The 25,273-nt window shown below is 48.2% G+C and overlaps 1 protein-coding gene across 9 annotated transcripts; it reads right to left on the bottom strand.

Annotated features, from left to right (window-relative positions):
- Positions 1 to 1,350: 1,350 nt before the first annotated feature.
- Positions 1,351 to 25,176, bottom strand: Aloxe3 (arachidonate epidermal lipoxygenase 3). 9 transcript variants are annotated; one of them, XR_015630359.1, is made up of 16 exons: positions 25,067 to 25,176; positions 24,812 to 24,879; positions 23,145 to 23,349; positions 21,846 to 21,927; positions 20,979 to 21,098; positions 20,529 to 20,654; positions 18,163 to 18,266; positions 17,515 to 17,687; positions 16,636 to 16,779; positions 16,350 to 16,553; positions 16,134 to 16,260; positions 15,529 to 15,698; positions 14,851 to 14,972; positions 8,039 to 8,139; positions 7,314 to 7,484; positions 1,351 to 1,894 (listed from the first exon to the last, which is right to left on the bottom strand). XR_015630359.1 is itself a non-coding variant. In XM_087570419.1 (16 exons), exons 2-16 carry the CDS (start codon positions 24,842 to 24,844, stop codon positions 1,715 to 1,717), a joined length of 2,022 nt encoding a protein of 673 aa, XP_087426545.1. In that variant the 5' UTR covers positions 24,845 to 24,879; positions 25,067 to 25,176; the 3' UTR covers positions 1,351 to 1,714. The 9 variants fall into 9 exon arrangements, 3 of the variants coding, with proteins under 3 accessions (XP_087426545.1, XP_087426546.1, NP_001099263.1); XM_087570419.1 differs by having other exon boundaries at positions 16,174 to 16,260; XM_087570420.1 differs by having other exon boundaries at positions 16,174 to 16,260; positions 24,812 to 24,851.
- Between the last annotated feature and the right edge of the window lie 97 nt (positions 25,177 to 25,273).

Here is a 25,273-nt window from a genome sequence, read left to right as displayed (position 1 = left end):
TGATTTAGGGAACCAAGGAAGAGACATACCTCTGCCCCCTCCCCAAAGGCACTAGGAGCAGGGGCCATATGCCAAAATTAGGAAGCAGTTGCAGGATGATTGATGGCTTGGGGCTAACATGGGCTACATGGCAAGACAGAAGGGAAACAGCACCGGGGAGAGAATGTGGGCAGCTGCTTGAGGCTCACAGACCTTCATTTTAAAGGTGGTTTATATGTGGGTTTCTGCTGCTGAACTCTGAGGGCAGATTTCTGGGGCTTGCTAGGAACAGAAGTTCTAAAAAAAAAAAAAAAAAAAAAAAAGCAAGTATGTCCGGAAGACTGTGGTGTAAGGCCACTTTTGCTGGCTACAAGTGAGGCCTCTGGAACCAATGAGAGCGCACGACTCTTCTTAAAATTGAAGGCCTTTATGCCCGAGATGAAACTGAGTTCTACTTAGGCGAGAGGTGTGCTTATGTGTACAATGCAAAAAACAATACAGTGACTCCTGGAAGAGTGATCTGGGGAAAGTAACTCGGGCCCATGGAAACAGTGGCATGGTTTGTGCCAAATTCCGAAGCCACCTTCCTGCAAAGGCCATTGGACACAGAATCCGTGTGATGCTGTACCCATCCCAGATTTAAACTAATGGAGAGTAAATAAATAAAAGTAAAAAAAAGAAAGACTAAGTGATTGAAAGGGAAAAGGAAACTGCTCAGATTCACCCAGTCCAGTCAGGGGAGGCTAAATCACAAATAGTCCCACAGATTTCAACAGCTTCACCAACATCCAACTCAGTCAGCCGCACCTCTCCTCAGATACATGGATGAACGTCATTGCCACTATAATAACGTCAACGACCAGAATACAGAAGCAGAGAATTCCAGATCGTCTCCATGAAGACGGAGGTGATAATACCACTTCTGCATGTAAGTCAGCCCAAAGTTTCACATGCGACTCCACCCATGCACAAGAAGGCTGGGGTGAGTTCTGTACGTGTCCAGGAGCGGGACTGGATTTAAGTAGCACCACTAACAGTACCACACCCAGAACTCAGAGGCTCAGAGGCTCAGAGGCTTTGCAAAACGCCTGGTCTCTTCCTGATAATCCTCTGGGTCCGGCAATTCCCTCTGATCCTGATACCTCACTCCAGGAAGTAAAGGTAGGAACAGTAGACTGGATGGTAGAGTGAATAGGGAAGGTGCCTGTCTCCTAAAAGATGGCCCACAGATTCATTCTTGCCCCTCACCCCAGTACTTCTACACACCCCACCTTGGTCCACACCAAATCCCATTACCGTCACCACCACCACCACCACCACCACCACCACCACCACCACCACCACCACCACCATCATCAAAACAAAAGGAAATTGGAGCCAAATATGTTAGCTTTTATTGAAGTCACTGGGCTCAAAGACAGACAACAGGATGAGAGTGGGTTTAAGTAGGATATGGCAAAAGAACTCAGAAACTCAAGGTGGGCATCTGATGTGGGAGGATTCCCAGATAAGAAGGGCAAGGGGTCTATTGTGCATTTGACTTTAGGTAGCGGCTTTCACCCTGAACACTGCTGTACTGGCCCATTTATATAATGTCAAGGCCATCATGGTCCCCTGGGCAGAGGAGAAGATCCGCACTGAGATTAAAGAGGATGGAAAGGACTGGAAGACCCTAGGGTGTTAGCCTTCCCCTTAGTTGGAACTTCCTTTCCTCTGGGATGGCTCGAGGCAGGGCCTAGATGGAGACACTGTTCTCAATGAGTGGTGGATCCAAGTAGGCATAGGGTAGTGCCAGGCTCTCGTTGCGTGCCCTGATGTCCTTTGAGATCTGTGCCAGGCACTTCTGGAAGGCTGCGATGCTTTGCCGTGGGGCCTCCTCTGTGAAGTGTTCGTCTGGGTAGGTGCCCAGAGGCCTCTGGGAGAAAATAGGTGGAGATGTTAGAAAGCTGTTCAAGATGAGATAGGGCGTAATCAAGGTTCACACTGCCAACATATACAGCCAAGGCGTTATCTAAAGACACTATCAGTCACCGCCGTGAAGCACACGAGCACTTCAGATCACAACACCAGCCCACTTCGCTACTGTGAGACTCTGAATGGGAATGGCCTCCACAGGCTCATGGATTTGAATGCTTGGTCCCCAGTTGGTGGAACAGTTTGGGAAGGATTTGGAGGTGTGCCCTTCTTGGAGGAGGTGTGTTTTACTGAGGTGGGTTTTGAGGTTTCAAAAGCCCATTCCATTCCAAACACCTCAAGTCGCTGGGCATGTTGGCACACACCTTTAATCCCAGCCCTCGGGAGCCAGAGGCAGGTGAATCTCTTGTTTGTTCGAGGCCAGCCTGGCTTACAAAGTGAGTTCTAGGACAGCTAGGGCTGTTACACAGAAAAACCATGTTTTGACAAAGCAAAGCAACGAAATACCTTGATCTTACGATCAGCTGTGAACTCTCAGGTACGGGTCCAGGGCCATGCTCCCCGACATCAAGATCTCAACTCTAACCCTCTGGAACCATGAGTCCCTGGTAACTTTTCTTTTATAAGTTGCCTTGCTCACTGTGTTTTGTCACAGAAAAATAACAAAGACAGCCTCCAACCACAGAAGCCCAGGCAGTGTCGGGCACAGGCTGTGACTTGGGCCCTAGCCAATCCAGTCTGAACGCCTCCTCTGCTAGCAACTTTTTCATGTTACTCTGACTCTGAAAGCCAGTTCCTGGGTTGCAGCAAGGGGGAGCGAAGAAAAGCTCAAGTCCAGTCCCTCCTGTCCCCCAGTGCCAGACCCACGCTGTAAACACGGAACATAGTTGCATTCCCCATTCAACAGAGGTTAGCAGACATATTCTGGAAAACAGGTCGGAGAATGTATCTGTCTTCCCATAGGTTCACTAAACCCAACCCCTGAGGACAATCAGCAGCCTGGTTCTGAGATAGCTTTACAGTCATCTGAAGTGAGGAAACCGCCACCACGGTGACATCGTCACACTTTGCAACCTGGCCACCACAATCAGGGAATCTCACAGAGAACTTCAGCCAGAGCCATCCTGTGTTTAGGGCTGTCCTTCCACGGTGACTCGCTGGGTCTACCATGGGTCCAGTTCCCTAACCCTCATTCAACACCAATACTACCGATGTTTTACCATTTCTTGTTAAACAGCAGCGGTAATAGTGGGGATTATTTTCTTGTCCGGGATTTTAATGTGAAGACCTCTGTTCATCATAAACACAATGGTTTTTAAAGACATACTTTAGGGCCAGGCATGGTGGCACATGGTTTCACTCCCAGCATTTGGGAGGCAGAGGCAGGTGGATCTCTAAGTTCAAGGCCAGTCTGGTCTACAACTCAATTTCAGGGCAATCAGGGATGTTGTACAGAAAAACCCTGTCTCAAAAACAAACAAAAAACAAGCAAAAACCAAAAAAAAAAAAAAAAAAAAAAAAAAAAAACCCAAACACCAAAGAAAACCCCACCAAAAACAAAAACAAAATCAAACAAACAAACAAACAAAAAACACAAACAACCAAAAAAAGATATGCTTTAATTAAATTTCTATCGGGGTTGGCGGGGTTCGTTTGAAACAGATTTTATTGGTGGTGGTTATTTGCAGTGATCAGTCTATCCTGGGCTAATTATAGTGTGCTTCGGTATTATGGAACAGTCAATATCGCTAAACTTCATAAGGTGAACCAGCCTCTCATTCTTAGCATAAACGAGACCTTGCCAAGGCACATTACTGTTTACCACGCAATACTTGCCTTTATTGGCTGATATATTTTTAAGATTGTCGGAGCTGAGTAGAGCAGTTTATAATTTCATTTTCTTAATAACAGTTGACACATAAGCCTTTTATAGGAACCGTCACAACCACACAAACAACCCCTAAGACGGGTTCTTCTATCAGACCCACTTTATAGATAAGGAAATTGAGGCTTAGCATAGCCAAATTAGAGATGTCACGGATATTAATTGTAAAGCCGTGACTGGGGCTCTCTAATGAGATCTACCTCTCTCAAGGTCACACGCAGCCTCAGCTAGTTGGAGAACCAGGCTCCCATGATTCAGAAAGATTCCTCCTTTTCCTGTGCTTTCCAGAAGTTTAAAACACAAAGGAACTGGGCGTGGTGGCATTTGGCTTGCCTCTGATCCCAGGCCTGAGACTGACTCCCTGGGACAGGCAGCCTGCGCCAGCACACCTATCCCTTACGTATGGTTTCATATCTTCTAAAGCATTAGTGGGTTCTGTGCTCTTAGAAAACCACTCGCGCCATCCCAGGTTTCCAAACTTAACCAAAAGGTCAAAATTGTTCATAATTTCTTTATATTACCAGTCTTAGCCTAGAAGTCACTATATAGCTCAGGCTGGCATGTACCCACACCAATACACACATCACTAAAATAAAATACATTTTAAAAAACATATTTTTAAAAGATAGAGCATGGTGGTGCATTCATTTAATCCCTGTACTCTGGAGGCAAAGGCAGGAAGATCTCTATGAGTTCAGGGCCAGCCTGGTCTACATAGTGAGTTCCAGGATAGCCAGGGCTACCTAGAGACCTGTCTCAAAAAACAAAAACAAAAACAAAACAAAAGAACAGCTTTATGTTCATTCACTATACTGATACCTAATTCCTGGAACACAATGAGAAGACCAGAACACACACACATAGTAGACTAAATTCAAGGCCACCACATAGTTGCTTTGTGAACTAAGCAAACAGCTTAATTCCTGAACAGATGTTCACTGTACTGAGCGTCTCAAATATAGCTAGCTACTTGCTTTGTGTTACTTACTTACTTACTTATTTTGGTTTTTCCATGACAGGGTTTCTCTCTTAGTACTGGCTATCCTGGAACTCAATATGTAGACCAGGCTGACCTCGAACTCAGAGCTCCACCTGCCCTCTGCTTCCCTGTGCTGGGATTAAAGGTGTGCACGACCACAGCCTGGCTACTTTTTTTTTGTATTTTAAGATACTGTACTTTATATCTGACTCAATGACTGAGACACAGATCCAGTCCTCATAACTGACAGCTACTGTTTTTTTTTGTTTTTGTTTTTGTTTTTTTTTTTTTTTTTGGTTCTTTTTTTTGGAGCTGGGGACCGAACCCAGGGCCTTGGCTTCCTAGGCAAGTGCTCTACCACTGAGCTAAATCCCCAACCCCGACAGCTACTGTTATTGCTGCTGAAAGTTTCTCTGGCTTAGAAGGGAGCCTCCCAGTGTTCATCCTCTTGTTCACTCGTTCCTCGGGAACAGCAGGGGTAAGGTCTGAGGATAAGTCGCTCTGGCCCCAGAGTATAAGGTGGTAAGTTAAAGCTTCCTAGGAAAGTGTCAAAGAGATGGACCAGAAGATAAACGGTGACCTGAGCTTGGTCTCCTGGGCCCTTTGGTAGGAGAGCACAGACTTCTGAAAGTTGTCCTCTGACCTCCACACATGGGCCCAAGCATGGGCACCCCATCCCCCAATAAATAAATGCAGAATTGTAATTTTCAAAAACCTGCTAGGAAGGTTGCAGATGCACTTCATGTTACAGGGCTTGCTTAAAATGCTTAAGGCCTGGATTCAATCCATTTCCTGTGCACGTGCGCGCACACACACACACACACTGAACCAGCCAGGTACTGTGATACATGCCTATAATCTTGGTTTCTCTAAAGGCCATCCTGGAAAAGTTTGGAAACATCTCAAAAATAAACATTTTTTTAAAGATTAATTTTTTATTTTATATGTATAAGTGCTTTTGCATGTATGTATTTATGTATGTATGTATGTATGTATGTATGTATGTATGTATGTATGTATATATACCACAAACATGGTTGTACCCACAAAGGCCAGAAAGGATGTTGAATTCTCTGCAACTGCAGACAGTTGTTATTCTCTAGATGGGTGTAGAAGCAAACCTGAGTCCTCTGGAGGCACAGAAAGGGCTCTAACTACTGAGCCATCTCTCCAGGTCCTCAAAATAAAAAAACAAACAAACAAACAAACAAACAAAAAAAAAACCAGACAGGTATTGTGGCACACAGTTTTAATCCCAGCACTTGGGAGCACAGAGCCAGGAGATTGTCTGTGAGTCAGAGGCCAGCTTGGCTTACTTACTGAGTTCCAGAACTACATAAAAGGACTCAAAAACAAAAACAAACAAACAAAAAAGCAAATAATAAAAACTTAAAGAAATAAAAAAGTTGCTAAAAAGATGAAAAAAGAAAAAAAAATCTAGCACTAGAAAAAGCCCAAAAACGGTGAGAAATGGGGATGCTCACAGGTGACAAGTGACCCTGGCATGAAGCTGAGATCAAGAAGACAGATGCTGGGCTAAGGCGAGTTTGAGTGGCCATGCTGGTAACTGGTGATTCAATCACCGCTCACTTTAGCCTAAACTCCTTAGTTGTCTCATTTCCTCTCTCCAAACCTATCCCTCTCAGCCACTGACACAGCCACAGGAACACCCTTGCTGGGACACATTAAGTCATGTCACTTCTGGTTTAAAAGCCCGAATGGCCCCATTGTCCTGTGAATAACTACCATTCGGAATCCTCCCTTGCTCTTCACCCTGCCCTGCCCTGTCACTGCTGAACCTCAGCGATCCTGGGATGCTCTCCCCTCCCCTCCTGCTTGTCCCTCCCTTGCCTAGAAACTACCTTTGTCCCTCCTCTGCCTGCCAAAGTCCTACTTGTCCCACGGGTTTTAGCTCATACGTCACGTCCTCCATGAAACTTTCTTGGGTTCTCCCAGAGTCGTGGAGGTTCCACCAGGCCCTGTCCTTGCCTCTGTTTCAGTGCGGTAATAATATGTATCCCTTCCACCAGTGGTGCTCAAGAAGTGATGGCGAATGGGAAGTTAATATATGAAGACTTCCCACGGCACTCTGATGTCCTCATTCATTCGCCTCTGTATCACATGAAAGTGTCATGTAAGTGGTGGTCCGGGTGATAGGGTCTCATTCAACGTTATAAACCTAGTATCAAGCACTATGCTGACATGTGGGAGGAACCCCGTGTTTAATACTTGGGTGAATTAATGAGTAGTTGATGGCTGAATGCATGATTGGATGGATGGATGGATGGATGGATGGATGGATGGATGGATAGATAGATAATTTGTAAATTACATAGATGTCATACCCAGCCACTAAAGTGGCATTTGCTTCTTTCTATGTGTGTCCTTGGAGATCGAGTATCATTTCCTGTTAAGACAAAAGACTTTCAAGGCAGCTGAGCAGTGGACATAAATCCCAGCAATTAGCCAGCATTCAACCCTCCTTCTGCAGATCAACCTCTTCACCGCGCAGGCCCTGCAATGCCCAGCCTGTGTCCCATGTCTCCACGCTCGTACCTGGTCCTTTGGCTCTTGGCTGACCAGCCAGAAGAGGAGAAGGTTGCTACAGGTGGTGTTCACCTCTGGGAGGGTTTCGAGGTAACTCTCCATTGTCGTGTTGCCCTTGGTCTGAGGTGGAGGCTGCCTCATGGATGACGGGGCATTGGGCATCCAGGCCCCAAAGTCGTGCTGTGGAGACGACCCCGACACCTCAGTTGGATGTGTAAAAGCGTCCTCTCCCTCATTTCTGATTCCACCACTATCACCCCAGATCTCAGAGTTTAGAAATGAGGAGAGTGTGGAAAGTCCCAGAGGTGGCCCGTTTGTCGTTCTCTACCCACTGCGCCACAAGTGGGCAGGATGAGTCACCACGGAGAGAGGAGAGCCCAGAGAAGAGGCAATCCTCAACAGAGGCCTTGGGCGGGCATGCCTCCAGAGCAACTTGATGCTCTATGTAGACAGTTCTTGCCAAGTTCAAGCCCTGTTCCCAATATAAGCTCCCAAGAGTCGCCATTGTAACTCTGGACGCAGCCCCACCCAGCCATCACTCAACAACAGCCCTTCACCCCGCCCAGTCACCACTCCAACCTCAACACCAATAATAATCCCGCCCCAACCCTGACCCACCCATTCGCTCGCCCAAGCAGAACCCTGACTCGAGTCCATTGCCAAGGCTAATACACCTTTGGAACCTGGCAAGTTGGGTGGCCCAGTGCCCCTAGGCCTGCCCTCCCAAGGCTTACCTGCCCACTGTTGACTGCAGCGTGCTGGGCGGAGCAGTTAAAGATGATTGCAGTGAGATACTTCACGAGCTCTCCTGGGGTGCACAGCCTGCTTGGGAAGCCTGGGTGTGGAGAGGAAAGGAAGAGGGCGTGGGTATGGATGGGAGGTGCCGGATTCCCGGGGAGTTTCTCAGGGCAGGGGCTCACTGCAAGGGGAGAGGAAAGGAGTAAAGGCCAGACATAGGCTACAACCATCCTTAGACTAAAATTAGCGCTGGGATGACCACCATCAAGGGCTGTGTTTTTGAAGGGGATCGGGATTTGGTCGATAGACTAGAAAATGAAGAAAAACCGGCTTGTGACAGTGCCCGAACCCAGCTGCCCATCTCTGCCCTGGAAGGCACGTCCGTTGCTAGTTCTTCTCTGGCCTATAGTAGCATTAATGACTTAGTTCATGTTACTGATGTCCATGCAAGCCCACCAGCAGAGCATCCTCTGCTTAGCAGAAGTGACAACTGACCACGAGTTTGTTCCTCCAAAGTGCTCAGTGGAGAAGGCAGAAGGAAAAACTAAACAAGATGTTTGAAACCTAGAGGAGGTGCACAGGACAGAAATGGAAGCTGGGGCTACATCGTCCTGGGAAGAGGGGCAGGTGAGATTTAAATAAACAAGATAACAGAGGCTAGGTGCAGAGGTCGCCTCTATAGAATCTCAGATCTTTGGGAGGCTGAAGCGGGACTGCCCGATCTCAGGAGTTCAAAGCCGATTGGACACTGCAGTGAGATCTCATCTCAAAAAAAAAAAAAAATCAACAACAAAAACAAGCAAACATATGGAACATATGGAAAGGGCCTGCGAAACAGTTGAACGACTTTGCCACCAAGCCTGACAACCTGAGTTTAACTCCCCCAACCCCCACACCCCAGGCACACACGGGAAAGGAGAGAAGCAACTCTTGCAAGTTGTCCTCTGACCTCACACACATGCCATGGTGTGCACACCTTTGCTCACACACATATGCATCATACACATACATACACAAAATAGATAAATGTCATGAAAATCAAAAATAGAACAATTTTTAAAAAATCATTTAAAAAGAAAATGCAGGTCTGGAGAGATGGCTCAGTGGTTAGGAGCACTAACTGTTCTTCCAGAGGTCCTGAGTTCAAATCCCAGCAACCACATGGTGGCTCACAACCATCTATAATGAGATCTGATGCCCTCTTCTGGTGTGTCTGAAGACAGCTACAGTGTACTCAAATACATTAAATAAATAAATCTTTAAAAAAAAAAAAAAGAAAGAAAATGCAAAAGGGCTGATGACGTAGCTTCATTTTAGCTGCCTTTTTTTTTTTTTCTTTTTCTTTTTTTCGGAGCTTGGGACTGAACCCAGGGCCTTGTGCTTGCTAGGCAAGTGCTCTACCACTGAGCTAAATCTCCAACCCGCCTTTTTTTTTTTTTTTTTTTTTTTTTTTTTTTTAATGTACATGAAGCCCTCGGTTTGCTCCTCAGCACGACATAAACTTAGTTGTGGTGGCGGCACGTGGCTATAATCCCAGCATTCCAGAATGGAAACAGGTAGATCAGTTCAAGGTTACCTTTGGCTGCTTATTGAGCTTAAGGCCAACCTGAGAGATACTAGACCATGTCTCAAAGTAATAGATCAGAAAATAATAAAAAGTCAATGGCAGAAGAGAGCCCCGTCAAGTTTGGCCCTCCATCCTTGGACCACATTGACCTCACCCAAGTTCATGGCTTTACTCACTGCTCTGATGAATGAAATCACAGACAAGTTTAATAAAGCAAGATCAGAGGATTGAACCAGTGATCACTAAACCCAAATGTGGGCATAGAAATCAAACATCCCGGCAGCAGGGAGGGGGATGGACAGGGAGCATGGCTTTTGGTACTGGAAGAGGGGTTGTGTCTGGAACTGACACCACAAAAGGCTAAGGGACAACTGTACTTTTTTTTTTTTTAAAGGTCTTTCTATGTAGCCCTGGCTGTTGGTTCTATGTTGGTCAGGCTTCTCTAGCTCAGAGATCTGCCTTCCTCTACCTCAGAAGTGCTGGGACTAAAGACTAGCCACAACAGTTGGCATGACAACTATATTCTCTTGTTTGTTTGTTTGTTTGTTTGTTTGTTTGTTTTGAGACGAGGTCTCTCTGTGTAACCCCGGCTGTCCTGTAACTCAATTTGTAGACCAGGTTGGCCTCAAACATGCAGAGATTCTCCTGCCTCCGCCTCCAGAGTGCTGGGATTAAAGAAATATGCCACCACCTCCCAGCTGACAACTGAACCCTTTAACAGTTACTCAAATCAAAATCGCTCACCACTCCTCTTACCTCACATTATACATATCAGCAAACACCCAGACACCCACCTTTCCTGGCCGCCATGTTTTCTACCACTATCCAGTCATAACTATGGTTCCTGGGTGAGTCCTGTCATTTCCTGCTCTATCCTTTGTGGGGCTAAATCCGGGCTTCAGCGTATATCCTGGATTACACACACACACACACACACACACACACACACACACACACACACTCATAAAACAAATGATGTCACCTTTCACTAGAACCTTCTAGAGAATTCCCCTATGACTCCTACTATCAGTTCCTGCTCCCCTCCCAACTTCTCCTCCCTTTACCTACTCTACTCTGGCTACACAGGAGGTCTTTGTGATATTCCTCAAACACTCTGGTATGCCCAGACCCCAGGGCCTTTGTACTTACTATACCACTGCCTGAGTATCGTCCCAATTATCCACACAACTGCTTCCCTCAACCCCTTCAGATCCCCACTCAAGCCCTAGCTCCTGAGTCTTCCTTCCTAGTATTCACATCTGACACAGTAACTGATCATCACTATCTCCCCCAAACCATGTTAAGTTCCGTTAAAAACAAGTTTTGTCTATTTGTTCGCTGCTAAACCCCAGCATCTAGAACGATACTTAATAGATATTAAGAGCCCTGTAATTATTGGTTGAATGAAGCGAGATGAGACACTAAAAAACAGGAGTGGTGGGGCACGGGGCATAGGGTAGGTGAAGGGCCTGGGCAGGGATTGAAGCTATGGCTGCGGTAGGACAGCTGAGCATGCGTGTTGAGCATGCGCGTTTCCTCACGGTTTCTGACAGGAGTGACGCTGCAGGCTTAATGAATGGGCAGCAAGAGGCCGGGAGAGGGGAAGCAGAGGGAAAGCCACCGGCACAATGCAGAGTCAGAGTCTGGTACTGTGAATCTGATGATGGGAAAGGATGCAGACAGTAGCGAATAACCATCCATTCGGGCCCAGGAAGACAGAAGAATGGAACATGAGCCAAAGCGTTCTCAGATATTTAGGGCCAGATGGGTGGGGGTGGGAGTGGGGTCACTGACGGAGGATCAGGCATTAAGCCCAGAGTGGGAGGGGTCCTCTGAACTTTACATCCTAGTTGACTCTCTAAATCTGGAAGCAAATAAAGAGGAAATGCAGGAATCAGGCCACAGGGATCTTCTGTAATTTGTGGTGTTTATTCCCCTCCCACCCTTGAAATATGAAAGCCATAGTCCAACTGGCCCATTAGTGAATATGTTTGACCTTTAAATTAGAATCTAAAGTAAGTTCATACTGGCTGGAAGAGTTGTCAATCTGAAAAATGCTATAGTGTACGAACTCACAGACAATCTTCATAAAGAGGGGAACTGAACCAACAATAATTAAATCTCAATTTGAGTCTTAAACAGGAAACATACACCAAGAGAAAGAAACAGCCAGGATCCTGATTAACAGTGAGTTTGCATAAAAACACGGGAAAAGGTCACCCTTTAAAATAGCCAAGAGGCCTGTCTGTCAGCACCTTAACCTAGAAGTCACTCCTGGCTGGGTTAATGTTGAGGCAAGCTGACATCTGGCAGCTTTCAATATGATGCAAACAGGAGACAGCATCACCTGAGAAATATTCTTGTCAAAAATGTGCAACCCTTATACATTCCTCCCGGTTGACAAAAACTACACCAGACAGGAACAAGATGGGGCCCATCTAAGAAAGCAATTAGGTAAAGTCAAAGGTGACACACTGGGCATTGTAAACTGGTGTCCTAATACTAGGGAGGGAAGGGCAGGCAGATCTCTGAAAGTTTGTGGCCAGTCTGGTCTACATAGAGAATTCTAGGCCAGAAAGATAATACAGTGAGACCTTGTCAAAATAAACCAAAGTCAAAACAAACAACAACAAACTCCACAAAATGCTTAAAGAGTCTTTACAGTTTAAATAAAATGTGGTCCTTGGTTGGCTCCTGTCTCAGTTGTGGAGGAAAACAGGGCAAAATGAAGAAACGTGGAGATGGCCCAACTCTGAGGGTGATATTGATGAGTACTGACAATTTTGTTAATTGGAGGGCTAAGTGTATATATAGCTCAGTGGTTACCGTGCTTACCATGTAGGAAGCCCTGGGTTTGATCCCCAGAACCACAAAAGGCTATCCAAAAGGGACTGTGGGCTGGGTGTAGTAAGCGCATGCCTTTAATTCCCGTACCAAGTAGAGCACACAGGCAGGCAGAGCTCTGTAAACTGAAAGCCTGGGCTAGCCTGGTCTGCATATCAAGTTTCAGGCCAGCTAGGTCTACATTGGACAGGCTGTCTAAGTCAAACAAACTCCAGCAATAAAAGCAAAAGATTAATCAGGAATGGCAGATTGGAGAGACGGCCCAGTGGTTAAGTGTACTGGTTGTTCTAGAAGTTTTGAGTTCAATCCCCAGCACCTACATGATGACTCACAACCACCTATAATGGGATCTGATGCCCTCTTCTGGCATGCAGGTGTACATGCTAAGAGAGCATTCATGTATAAGATAAATAAGTCCTTTTTTTAAAAAATGGCAAGTATAGGCCGTAGTAGAATCTGGTGGGTAGGTTATTAATGAAGGTGTTTACTAGAGTATACTCTAGTATTCTGTGTCTTTGAAACATTTTGTCAACAAGATTTTAGGAAAACAAAACAAAACAAGTCCCTTCTGGACAGGACTGCTATAGCTGTTCTTTCAATTTGGAGGTGACTTGAAACTAACCTCTTCCTTGAGTCTCCCCAGACAGAACTCCCTTGTGTAGCCACCAGAAGCAATCAGTAAGTCAAAAGACACATCCCTGCTGAGAAGTCCAGGATAAGGGAAGTTGGTGGGCGGACATGTGAGCCTCTTTAATATAAACAAAGACAGAAGGCTCAGTGGGCCACTTGATGCCCTAACCTGATGCCCTGACTTCAACCCCTGGGACCCATACACTGGAAGGTGAGAACTGATCCTGTAAGTTTCCCTCTGACTTCCACACATGCGCTGTTGTGTACACCATATGCACAAACCAAACAAACAAATAAAATGTAATTAAAAGTTTAGGGGCTGGGGATTTAGCTCAGTGGTAGAGCGCTTACCTAGGAAGCGCAAGGCCCTGGGTTCGGTCCCCAGCTCCGAAAAAAAGAACCAAAAAAAAAAAAAAAAAGTTTAAAAGAATAGCCAGGCATGGTGGCACGCGCCTTTAATCCCAGCACTAGGGTGGCAGAGGTGGGTGGATCTCAGCCTTGGAGGCCAGCCTGGTCTACAAAACAAGTTCCAGCAAAGCCAGGGTTGTTACACTGAGAAACTCTATCTCAAAAAAATAACACTCTCACTCTTCCTTCCGCTCTTCCTCTCTCTCTCTCTCTCTCTCTCTCTCTCTCTCTCTCTCTCTCTTCCTCTCCTCCTCTCCTCCTCTCCTCCTCTCCTCCTCTCCTGGCTTGACACGATAAAAAAAAAATAACAAAAACAAAACCAAAACAAATGAAAAGGTAAAACAAATAAAAACATCTGGTCTTGGTGTTGTGGGCCTTTAATCCCAGTACTCAGGAGGTAGAGATAGACTGAGCTCTGTGAGTTTAAGGCCAGCCTGGTTTATATAAGAGATCCAGGGGTTTGATTTAGCTCAGTGGTAGAGCGCTTGCCTAGCAAGCGCAAGGCCCGGGTTCAGTTCCCAGCTCCGGGGAAAAAAAAAAAAGAACAAGAGATCCAGGCCAGCAAAGACTACAGAGTGAGAGACCCTGTCTCAATGACAGACAGACAGAGACAGAAAGACAGAGAGGCACAGAGAGACAGACAGACAGACTGACTGACTGGCCGACTGATGGAGACCTTTGGGAAAGTCAATGTTGAATTTCTAAACCTAGAAATCTACCATATAGAATCAACAGAAGAAAGGTTTCTTCCATTAGCCAGAATAGCCAAGAATTAGGACCACCAGGGAGCAAGAGCTCCGTTCCCTGGGACTGAGAGGACACTAAGGAAGGAAGGGAGGTGTGGGACATTTGCTTGGCACTGCATTTGAGGAATGGAGCTGAGAGGAGCCGTGTCTGCAGAGAGGGGAGTGCTGTGGCTTAGGCGACTGTAAACCAGGAGTCAAGCAGCAGCCAGACGAAGAGAAATTAGTGGCTAGCATGACTACCTAGCGAGATGATTACAAAAGCATGTCAGAAAAAGTTCTAGATTCTGTTAAAGTCAGAGGTGGCTCCTGCCACAGGGTGCACAGGTGATACATATTCCTGAAGGTGGAGGAGCCAGAAGACGGAGGGTGAAAAGCAAGAGCTCCAGAAGCAGTCCAGACTGCTGAAGACTTCTGCCTTCACAGTTAAATAGGACAATAATAGTATGGACTTCAGAGCTGCAGCCACCGTGGTAGAGCTCTTGCGTAGCGTGAGCAAGGCCCCGGGTTCGATTCCCAGCACATATTAAACACAATTTAATAGTATGGGTTTCAGTAATAAAAAACGGTTCATGGAGGAGAGAAAGGAAGTGTAGATAAAGACAGAGAGGGATACCTGAACTCTCCCGACCGAGGAATGCCTGAGCAAAAATCTCACCCACCCAGGCCTGCAGCTCAGAGTCCTGCTGCACACAGGCATCGTTGGGGTAATAGTAACTCACAATCTCGGAGACAAACCTGCAAGGAAAAAAAAATGCTGGTGCCCGGGGAATGGGCATGGGCCTAGGCCAGGCCAGGCCACACACTGAGGCCTGTGACACTCAGGGTAAGGAGAAGCCGATGGCCAGAGTTTACTACTGAGTCCCCAAAGACAGAAGGTGACTTCAGTAGGCCCCACAGGTCCGACTGGAATCACTGCCTAGGCTTCTCTTACCCTCCATCCTCTAAATCAGGGAAGTTTTGGGTCTCCCCCCCACCCCCAACCCTTGGGAGGTAAAGAAGAGGAGACTCTACATGTTCTATCCCTCCCTATTCAGCAGGAAGGAGGAAGAAGCCCTGGCTGCCTCAACAAGCTCAGATCCTGAGTCCTCAGGACAAGGTGCTCCGTCCCTTCCTTATCGCCGCCCACAGTGCCCTGCTATCTCACAGGGAATCTGTCTGCCAGTTCCTTTTCTTGGGAGTTTCTTATGCTAGATGGAGCCTCAAGTGCTCCAACTGACTTGCAAACAGGAGCCCACGATGCACCCTGGGCCCGGAGACCTTGGTGGCTGGAAGGACCTTAGGGTCCCCACACCTCTCAATAGCCGCCCAGATCTTGAGGCCGTCGTCTCGGTAGTGGTAGTTGGGAATGGTCAGGACACCACGAGCCCGTAGGCTATCCGGAAGGCAGAAATCCGTGTAGGTGAAGTGGGCCAGCCCTGTGCTCATGAGGTAGATGAGGCCGCGCCTACCGATGGATGTGACCTGGGGACACAGGACACAGCTGGGCTTCTCAAACTGGCTTTCACCCTCACTATAAGGCCGGGAGACCAACTAACACTAATGAATCAACTCAGGGAGGGGCGTATGCGATTTGTCAAAGCAGTCTAGGATCACACAGGTCTGCCTAATGCCAGTTGGGCAGACTGAGGACCTACTGAGTGCATGGGAGGGGACCTTGAATGACAATGTAGCGGGAGATGAGATCTCAGGATCAGCTGGGAGCGGTGCTGGGCTAAGGCCGCCCTGCCCATAAAACCTACTTTTGAGGGGGTGGGATTGACCAACTGGGTCAAGGCTTAGGCGAGGGGACAACAGAAGACGGGCCAAGAGGCGTAGTTTATGGGAAGAGGCAGGCAGAGGAGGATTACATAAGGGTCTAGGGAGCAAGAGCATAATTTGTGGGCGGGGCAAGCATACTTGGGGGCGGGGCCTTATGGTCGTGGCAGGGAGGCTGCACCTTGTCCACGAGGCCGTCTGGGTTGAGCAGTGTGGCCCTTGCGATGGTGTTCACTTGCAGTGTGTAGCGAGTGTGAGGAAGCAGGAGCTGCGGGAGGAACGAAGTCGTGTAAGCCAAAGGTCAGGGAAGGCCTGCAGGCTCTGATCCCTTTAATCTCAACCCAGCGTCCCGCTGACCTTGTAGACTGGATGACAGAGGGGCAGCTGACGCAGTGTAGCCATGGAGAAGGCCTCGCAGAGCAAATGCGTGCACAGAAAATGCGTGTTGTTCTCATGCACCAAAAACTCAGAGTTGCGCACCCACGTCTTGGCCAGCAGCCAATCCAACTCGCAGTCAGTGGGTAGAAAGATGGGGCTCTCTGGCCCTGGTATCTGGCTGAGCTGCGCGCAGGAGTAGTAAGAGGTGCGGTTCAAGCCTGTTAGCCTGAGGTTCCACCCCCTTAACTCTCACCCCAAGGCTCACCTGGATTGCCAACGGCAGCAGCACCCCCTGTGGGTTGAGCCATAACAGGCAGAGAGGAGCTGTTACGTACTGTTGGCGGCCGTTTAGGCAATGGACTGGGGCCTCCGCCAGGATCCAGTAGTCCGCTAAGAAGATGTGCCCCCTCTGAAGAAGGCACAAAGAGACTTAAGCCCTCTTCTCCCTATGTCCCTCTTTTCTCTCTGCTCTCTGCAACAAGGAGTAGCTGAGGTTCCCCAGTTTGAGATTCAGCAGTTCTTGCTACCTGCTCCTAATGGCCAACGCCCGCACCCTTCCCAGAATGTCCGGAATGAGGTCTAGTTGAGTCTGTCATTGTGTAATCCTCTCACCTGGCCTCTGGGATTGGATTGGACAAGACAATTTCTTCTGCTCCTCCCCCCATACCTCGTAAGCCCTACTCCCTCAGTTCAGAGGGACTCCCCTCCTAAGATATGATGACCTCAGTGTATCCAACAACAACAAAATCAATACATAATGAATTTACCAACCACAGCCCCAGCTTTGGAGAATGTCAGAGAGCTTGGCTGTCACAAAGGACACTAGGTTGTCATCTACTCCACATCCACGGAGCTCCTAGTCCTCTGTGATCATTCCTGCTACACCTGCCAATCTTGGGTTGGCCTGTCCTAACACAACCCTCTTTAGTTTTAAGACTGGGAATCTCCGAGACCCTAAAACAGGCTTCAACCATCCCCAGTCCCACCTGGCCCTCCTCCATATCTGTTCTTGAAAGACAGGCAGGCCTGCCCTGTGGACCGGGCCTGCAGACCAGAACATCCCGCCATCACACACAGCCCTAGTCCACAATGGTAGCCCACCTGCCTTCCTCCTATTACGTCCACTGCCAAGGCCCTCACCTACCTCTAGCTCTGTTTGCAGGCAGGTGCCGGGTCCCAGCAAAGGTGCCACCATGTCATTGGTGACAGGCAGCTTGCTGGGCAGACTGGAGAGGCAGTGGAGCATGATGGGATTGACACCGTTCAGGTACTGGTACCCAAAGAAGCTGTCCTCACACCAGTGCTCGGTGACATACTCTGCGGGGTGACAAGAGAGGGAACCAGTAGGTCTGGGAAGTACTTCCCAAACTCTGGTCCTGCCCAGCCCTTTGCTCCCCCTTATGGCTTCATCCCCACCCCCTCCCCCAGCAACAATACAAGGGGGATGCAACTACATTTTCAGTTGAATGCTGGACATGGACAGCGAGGCACTGGCAGTGCTGGGGTCAGAACCAAGTTCTTGCTGATCCCAAATCCCAGAACATGTGGTATAGGAGTGAGACAGGAGTCAAGTGGCCCTGACCAAAGTCAGGACTTCTCAAATGACCACGAGTCTCTCCTGGGTAAGTAGAATGTCTCTGTATCCTCTCCCATTGCTATCTGAGGAAGTGCCTGGACTCCTGAAGGAGACCTTTCTGAAAGATGCTTCTGGTGACATCAGGAGCCCTTGCCATTGGCACAAGTGTGAGATACAGTAAAAGACAGGTGCCCACCCCTGCCTGGGTCTGCACACCTGAAGTGAAGGTCTTATGACACCAGAAGATGTTCCGGATGTCATCCAGCCTCTTCCAGGAGCCCTTGCGGTCTAGCAGACCTCGAATCTTCATGCCCAAGGATCTGAGGGACAGAAGAGGGTGAGAGCTGGTGGGGGTCTCGGGGTGGACAGTAGGAGTCGCTGTGCTCTAGGCTGGAGAGAACCAACAGGTTCCTTTCCCAAGTAAAAGTGCCTCGCAACCCACATGGAAGAAAAGCCCAGCACCAGGGTGAAGCCCTGCAGAGTTCAGGGTCCTGCTTCAAACGCTGATGTCCCTGGGTTTCCTGTGAGCAAAAGCAGGGCCACCCTCACTGGAGCTTTGACCTGCTTTCTCTCTACTGTAAGCTCCTCGGCTTTCTGTATCCCGACATGCCCATTTCCTCCTCGTAAGCACTCACAAAATGGGCTCACTTAAAGAAGAGGAATGGAGTTCAGAGCAGGTAGGTTTGTAGCAAGGGGTCACTAAGGCACCTAGCTATGTAATGACGTTGATGTGCTCTGGAGAGTGTGGGCAGCTGAGGAAGGCAGGGGATGGGGCTGGATTCATGCCCTGCAGACCCAAGGTCAAGGTCATCCACACTCACAAAGTGCTGCCTCACTTACTACACAAACATTTGTTGAGCATTTTCTCGGCACAACCCAGGAAATAGAAAAACAAAACAAGACAAAACAAAAAACACACAGAGCCGAGCCTAGTAACACAAACCTATGTAGTCTAGTTAGTTACTCAGATAGCTAAGGGAGATCACATGCCAACCTTGCCTGCCTGAATTACAGAGAAAAACTGGAAGAGCTAAGTCATGGAGGCAGAGGCTAGGGAAGTAAATAAGCAGAGAGACTCTTCCTCTTCCCAGGGGCTGCTACAAATGTCCTTCACAACATACCCTGGTCCCTGAGACCAGGCCTGCTTCCCTCTGACCTCACTCAGAACCCTCTGCTGGAGAGCCCGTTCTTGCCTAGACCTTCATTGTTCTCCGACCCACCTCTGGCCTTCTCTACCTTCCCAGATGCCCTCCCCTCCCCCGGGGTCCTGCCTGGATTTGATACTGCATCCTCGTCCTGAAACCTGAGCCACCTGTGGCTGCTTCACACTCCGTCCAATCCCAGACAATCCTTCATGCTTGCCCACCCATGTCCACACCCTCTTCCACTTGTCTTTGTCTGAAAGGATTATTCTAGACACGCATATACAGGAAATGAAGACTCGGGGTTTCACCTCTCCTCCTTTGGACTTCCACATATGACTCCAGATGAGTCTTCTCATAGAACCCTTGGCTCACTGTGCCCACCCTGGACTCAGTAGTCACTTGCTGTTCTATCCCTCTTCCCTCCCAGGCTCACTTCAATCCTGCCCTTCTACCTAAGAGACTCATCCTAGACACAGCTGGCCTCTGGCTTCTTTACATATTCAGAGGGCGACTGGACTCCTCCCTCTAGGGATAGCATGATTAGAATCCTGTTGTCCTAAGCTAATAATGCCCGTCCTGACAACTCTTAACTATACACAAACCCTCACTGGCCTTTCCTTAAAACCTATAGTGAGGGTTGGAGAGATGGTTCAGTGATTGAGAGAGCACTAGCTTCTCTCAAGGAACCTGGATCCAACACCATTATCCCCAAGGGGCAACTCACAACCTCCTATAACAGGCCTGACGCCATCTTCTGGCTTCTGTGGGCACCTGCGTGCTCATGGCGTACATTCACACAGACACACACAAACATTTTTTAAAAATAATAGTAATAATGGTTCGGTTCCCAGCTCCAAAAAAAAAAAAAAAAAAAAAAGAACCAAAAAAAAAATAATAGTAATGTAAAACTTATGATGTCTGAGTGAGTGAGTCATTTAACCCTCCGGACAATTGTCCAGAGACTGTGTAAGAATTAAGGTTTTACTAGGCAGGGCATGGTAGTCCAGGCCTTTAATCCCAGGCAGAAGCAAGCAGATCTCTGTGAGTTTGTGGTCAGCCTGGTCTACATAGTGAATTCCAGGACAGCCAGGGCTATATAGAGAGACCCTGACTCAAAAAAAGGAAAACAACCAAACAAAAAAAAATTAAGGTTACACGTCCAGAAAGTGTGGGCTTTGGGGTTGAACCTGAGATTCCCTGGCCTCACCTCCTCAAGGCTTAAGGACCTACTTCCTATGGTCCCTGGGACCATGCCCCGGGGAATAGGGAGGAGTTAGGGACAAGGCAAAGGGAGGCTGGGAGGAAGGGAGGGAGGAATGCGAAGATCTGTGAGGAAACGAAAGCAGACAGAAGGACTGGGACTGTCCTGTGAGGTGCCCAGGGTTTAGATGGGAATAAAGGGGCCAAGAGCAGAGGTGCAGGGAGACGACAGCTCACGCAGGAAGGGCGTTGAAGATGAGTGAGGCTGTCTTGGTGGCTGAGTAGCGAATGTTGGGCTCCATGTGCAGCAGAGATGGGATGTCAACTTTCATAGGAAAGCCAGGCAGGTACCGGTTCCCAGAGCTGCGGAGAGGCAGGTAGAGAGGAGTGAATCAGTCAGTGGACCTGTAGCCTGGCCCCCTTAATTACCTTTCTCAGTCATGTCCCCAGATATTCTAGTTCTCCCCTTACTCTTATCTCAACCCTGCCCTTTCTGCCCAAATCAGAAGGAACCTCTTTCCCTCTCTGTTAACCAGGTCAGGACCATCACTGGCTCCTCTCCTGAGGGGTGAATAGACCTGGACTTAATGTGGACTCTGACACCTCCTCCCTCCCCTACCAGCACCCATCTCAACAGACTGTCTACGTTCCTCCCCTCCACCTCCCTCTGGAGACGTCGGTTCTCACTTATCATCCTGGTCTGCACAAGGCGCCGTCTTGGTCAAGGCAAATTTCTTATCTGACTCCATCTCCTCAAAGCTGCTGACATCCACCATTCGAGGGAAACCAGGGGCATAGATCTTCCAGCTGCCCAGGGGGAGAGACAGAAGCACTAGGTTACCTTGGGATATACAGAATCCTTTGCTTCTAAAAATATGACTTCAGATGGCCATTGCTGCTTCCTGTATTTGGGACAAAGCATTGGATTTCCTCTGTGAAGCCACTGGGCTTCAGATAGGGAGTGGAATGTGGGATCTGCGTGTACTAAGCACATCCTGAACCACATCTCTAAGCCTCAGAGTAGTACTTGGGATGACATAAATTCCAACACTGATTCAGAGCTGGGTTTATATTATGACTAAGGTAAACCGAGCTTGGTGACACACACCTGAAATCCCAACAATCTGAAGGCTGGCATAGGCCAACCTGGGCTACACAGCAAGTGTTCCCAACCCTAACCTCAGAAAAAAGGATTCACTAAGATTGGTAAATATGGTAGTGTTTCCAATATAGGGGATCTGGTTTATACCAGGGGCAGTCAGAAGCTGAGAAGGGTTCATTGATGGTCTTGGATAAATGTGTGCTTTGGGGATTTATGTGAGTGTTCAAGGGATCAAACATGGAGCCTAGAGAACTCTTCCTGATGAAGAAGCTGTTGATATTAGGACTCTGGGTCCAGACCCAAGATCACCATTAGTAGAGTTAGGTTTAAATGATGATCCTGATCTGAATTGGCTTCCCAAGGTTTTAACTGATGTCAGAATTAGGAAAAATCTGAGTAAGGCCCAAGTCAGAATAAAGATGGGGCAAACAGTCCAATCAAGCTGCCCTCACCGGTAGCATTCTTGGCGGGCTTGGAGTTCACGCTTCCTGTGATCCAGAAGGAGGGGAAGAGCATCCTGGCAGATGGTTCTTGCTGTAGGGAATGAAAACCACTCTTTATCTAAATCTTTTTTCAAACAGTACTTCCTACTGCCAATGTCTGAACCCCAAACTCCTGAGCACAGTCTCAGCTGTCTCTACCCGCGTCAGGTTGGGGAATGTTTGTATGCTCCTTGCCCATCCGTCATGGATTGGAATCCATAGCAGTACTCCAAGTCAGAGCTGCGTTCCTAACCATTCATGTTTGTCTCCTTTCTAGATGTTACACTCCTGGAGGATACCGGTCTTGTCACACTCATTGTCTGCCCTTCCAGAGTCTAGCTTCATACTGGCTGTGCTGTGATACTCACAGCACACACTTGATAAGTACGGATAAATAACATTTTGATAAAGCCACCATGTGCTCTGATGATGAGTGGGGATTGCTAGTAAAGTCTAGGGAAAGTGGAATGATGTTCACTCGCTTCCCTTTAACACAGGCACCCATCTCTCATCTCTGAGATTTATAACACACGCGCGCGCGCGCGCGCGCACACACACACACACACACACACACACACACACACACACACACACAGCAACCCCAGTGTTACATCTGTGGATCAAACAGTTCTGGAGGCAAGAAAGGGCTCACACCAATATCTTTGATATCCAAAATCCAACAGGAGACCCTAACTTGCTTCCCGGACACTTTAACTCCACCAGGAAAGCTAGAAGGAAACAAGGCACAGACAGGGTCTTTGCAGATTAATTCTCTAAATACCCATGACTTTTCCTCCTGTTGAAATCTAGCTTGTAAATTCATTCCTTTCTGAGTTGCAAAAGATCATATTCTGAAGAAATGCAGAGGGATACCATGGGATGTCAGCTGCCTGCTATGTAAATGTGTGTCTGTTTGTCTGTCTGTTTGCTTGTGTAAGCTTGTCTGTGTCTCTTTGTGTGTGCCTGTGTTTGTCTGTCTGTCTGTCTGTCTGTCTGTATGTATGTATGTATGTATGTATGAGCCTGTCTGTCTATTTGGCTGTGTGTGGGCCTATCTGTGTCTGTCTGTCTGTCTGTCTGTCTGTCTGTCTGTCTGTCTGTGTGAGTCTGTCTGTGTATACCTCCAGAGTAATAAACACTACCCAGGAAGTTCTTGCATGTCAGGGTTTTAGCAGTGCTCTTTATCAGACAATACCTCTTTGGGGTCCCAGCATTTCTAACCCCACGAGAAGCCTCTGTAGTACTGTGCAGTCTTTGTCACTGGCCCACCTGTTCCTGGCCGAAGCTCCACAGTACAGTAGCCATCGATCCACTGATAACAGGGAAAGTGAACCACAGAGCCATCTGGGGTAGTGACACAGATGCGACTGCAGTACCAAGGATCCTTGCAGAAGAAAGCAAAGCGCTCCTTGTGTAAGCGCAACAGCAAGATCTCACCCAGCTCTGATGCACAGCGCACCTTGTACTTCTGAACCTGGAGTGAGGGAGGCAGCAAGCAAGCAAGTGAGAGGCCAGGGACGGCTGAGGCTGTCTTTGCACTTTGAAATGTGCACCAACACCTCCACCTCTTCGGGCATGTAAGCCAGAGCAGTTGTTGATCCATGTGGTTCCTTTGTGTGAATGAGAGAAGGAGCCTGTCTTCATCCAGATAGAAGCAGGCCCCATACTCAGTGCCTGAGGGAATTTTTGCAGGGGTTCCTACCCTCCCTGGCCAGTGCTTCACTTTTATGTAGGGCCACTAGCACACTAAACTAGGGGTTGACAGAGCAGACCCCTTCCAAAGAACAGGAAATCCACGATCTGATCCAAGCAATCAATTTGGTAAAAGCCTACTGTCAATTAGGGGAGGAGCCAGACCAGGCAGTGGTGGCTTTTAATCCCTGCACTCAGGACGCAAAGGCAGTCAGATCCCTGAGTTCAAGGCCAGCCTAGTCTACAAAGAGAGTTCCAGTATAGAGTTCCAGTACAGACAGGGCTATACAGAGACACCCTGTCTGGAAAAAAACGACAGAAAACAATAACAACAACAAACAACACTGATAGGAGAACCCAGGAAGTCAGAGGAAGTTCCCAGAGCCCATTCCAAATGCTTTCTTCCCCACAGCCCTGTCTCAGAACAGTCGGTATCGTTTATCACCTCCCAAAAGGCAAAGATGACAAAGAAAATGGTCACAGGTTACAGTGGGCATCCTGAGTTCAGCAGGACTTGATGAATCCAACAAAAATAATCCTCACTTCCTTCAGGTTCCCCGTGAGGTCCCCCTTCTCTCCTCTGTACTCACCGATCCGGTGGCGAAGTCCCTGCCTACACGATCCAGCTTCTGCTTAGGGCTTTCACCACAGGTGCCTACCAGTGTAGCATAGATGTTATCCAATGTGCCAGCCTTCAGGTAGGAACCAGTGGTCACACACAGGCGATATACTGCCATGATCGGACCCAATAACCCAAAAACAGTAGCTGGCCTAGAGAAGGTGAGCTACAGGGAAGACAGTGTAGGCTCCTGGGCAGCAGGAGACTGGGGGCTGGGAAAGGGTGGGCCTGAGGAAGGATCCAGCTCTAGGATGTTCCTGGGCGCGCGCGCTCTCTCTCGCGGCAGCTCTGCGGGTAGCTCAGGAATACTATCCCCGCCCACAGACTTGCACCTTAATACTTGTTTGCTTGCCTCTGACACAGCCTGTCCCTCTGGCTGGCTCACCCAGATGGATATCAGAAGCCTGGGTCCATTGGTGAGGGAGGGAATAAGGGAGGAGGGACCAAATGGCAAGAGGAAGACAGGGAGGAGGTGACGCGTGTGTGGTTGGGACACTACGCTGTGCCTGGTCAGAGGCTTGACTAATGTCCTGAAGTCCGTGTTCACCCACTCCCCAGTTTCCACCCAGAGCCTTACCTTCTATTTCCAAACCAGAAATGGGCATCAGAACACCAGAATTCCTACCTGTGAATCATCCACGTGAATCACACCGTACATCGGAAAGCTGCACCAATTCCAAAATCACAGGTGACCTCATCAACAATCAAGTGAATAACACAAATCTTAGCACGTGACAGGGCCAGCATGTTCTCCATCCTGCCACCGACCCACCCGTCCCCTCCTCAAGTCTGGTCCTCTCTCTGTCTCCAGTTTTTGGTATTCCTGACCTCAATCACTCCTTTGGGACAGGGCCTGCCTGCCAAGTGAATGGAAGCCTACCCGACAGCATCTGGAGGTCCTCGTGTGACATTCTTTACGCTCCAGGTCCTCCCTCAGCCTGCCTGCTGAATCGTGGGAGGCAACCTGTATGCCCTAGGTGTCCAAGATCTAGGTCACAAGGGCCAGGGAAGAAAAAAAATAAATAAATAAAAATAGACTCTACCAGGGAAATCTCTGGCCCGCAGCGGCCCCGCGTGGCTGGTCTAG

This window comes from Rattus norvegicus, chromosome 10 (genome assembly GCF_021556685.1).
Source record: "Rattus norvegicus strain SHRSP/BbbUtx chromosome 10, alternate assembly SHRSP_T2T, whole genome shotgun sequence".
NCBI classification, from domain to species: domain Eukaryota; kingdom Metazoa; phylum Chordata; class Mammalia; order Rodentia; family Muridae; genus Rattus; species Rattus norvegicus.
The sequence above is the reverse complement of the archived record's forward strand: the minus strand, read 5'-3'. Positions and strand labels throughout refer to the sequence as shown.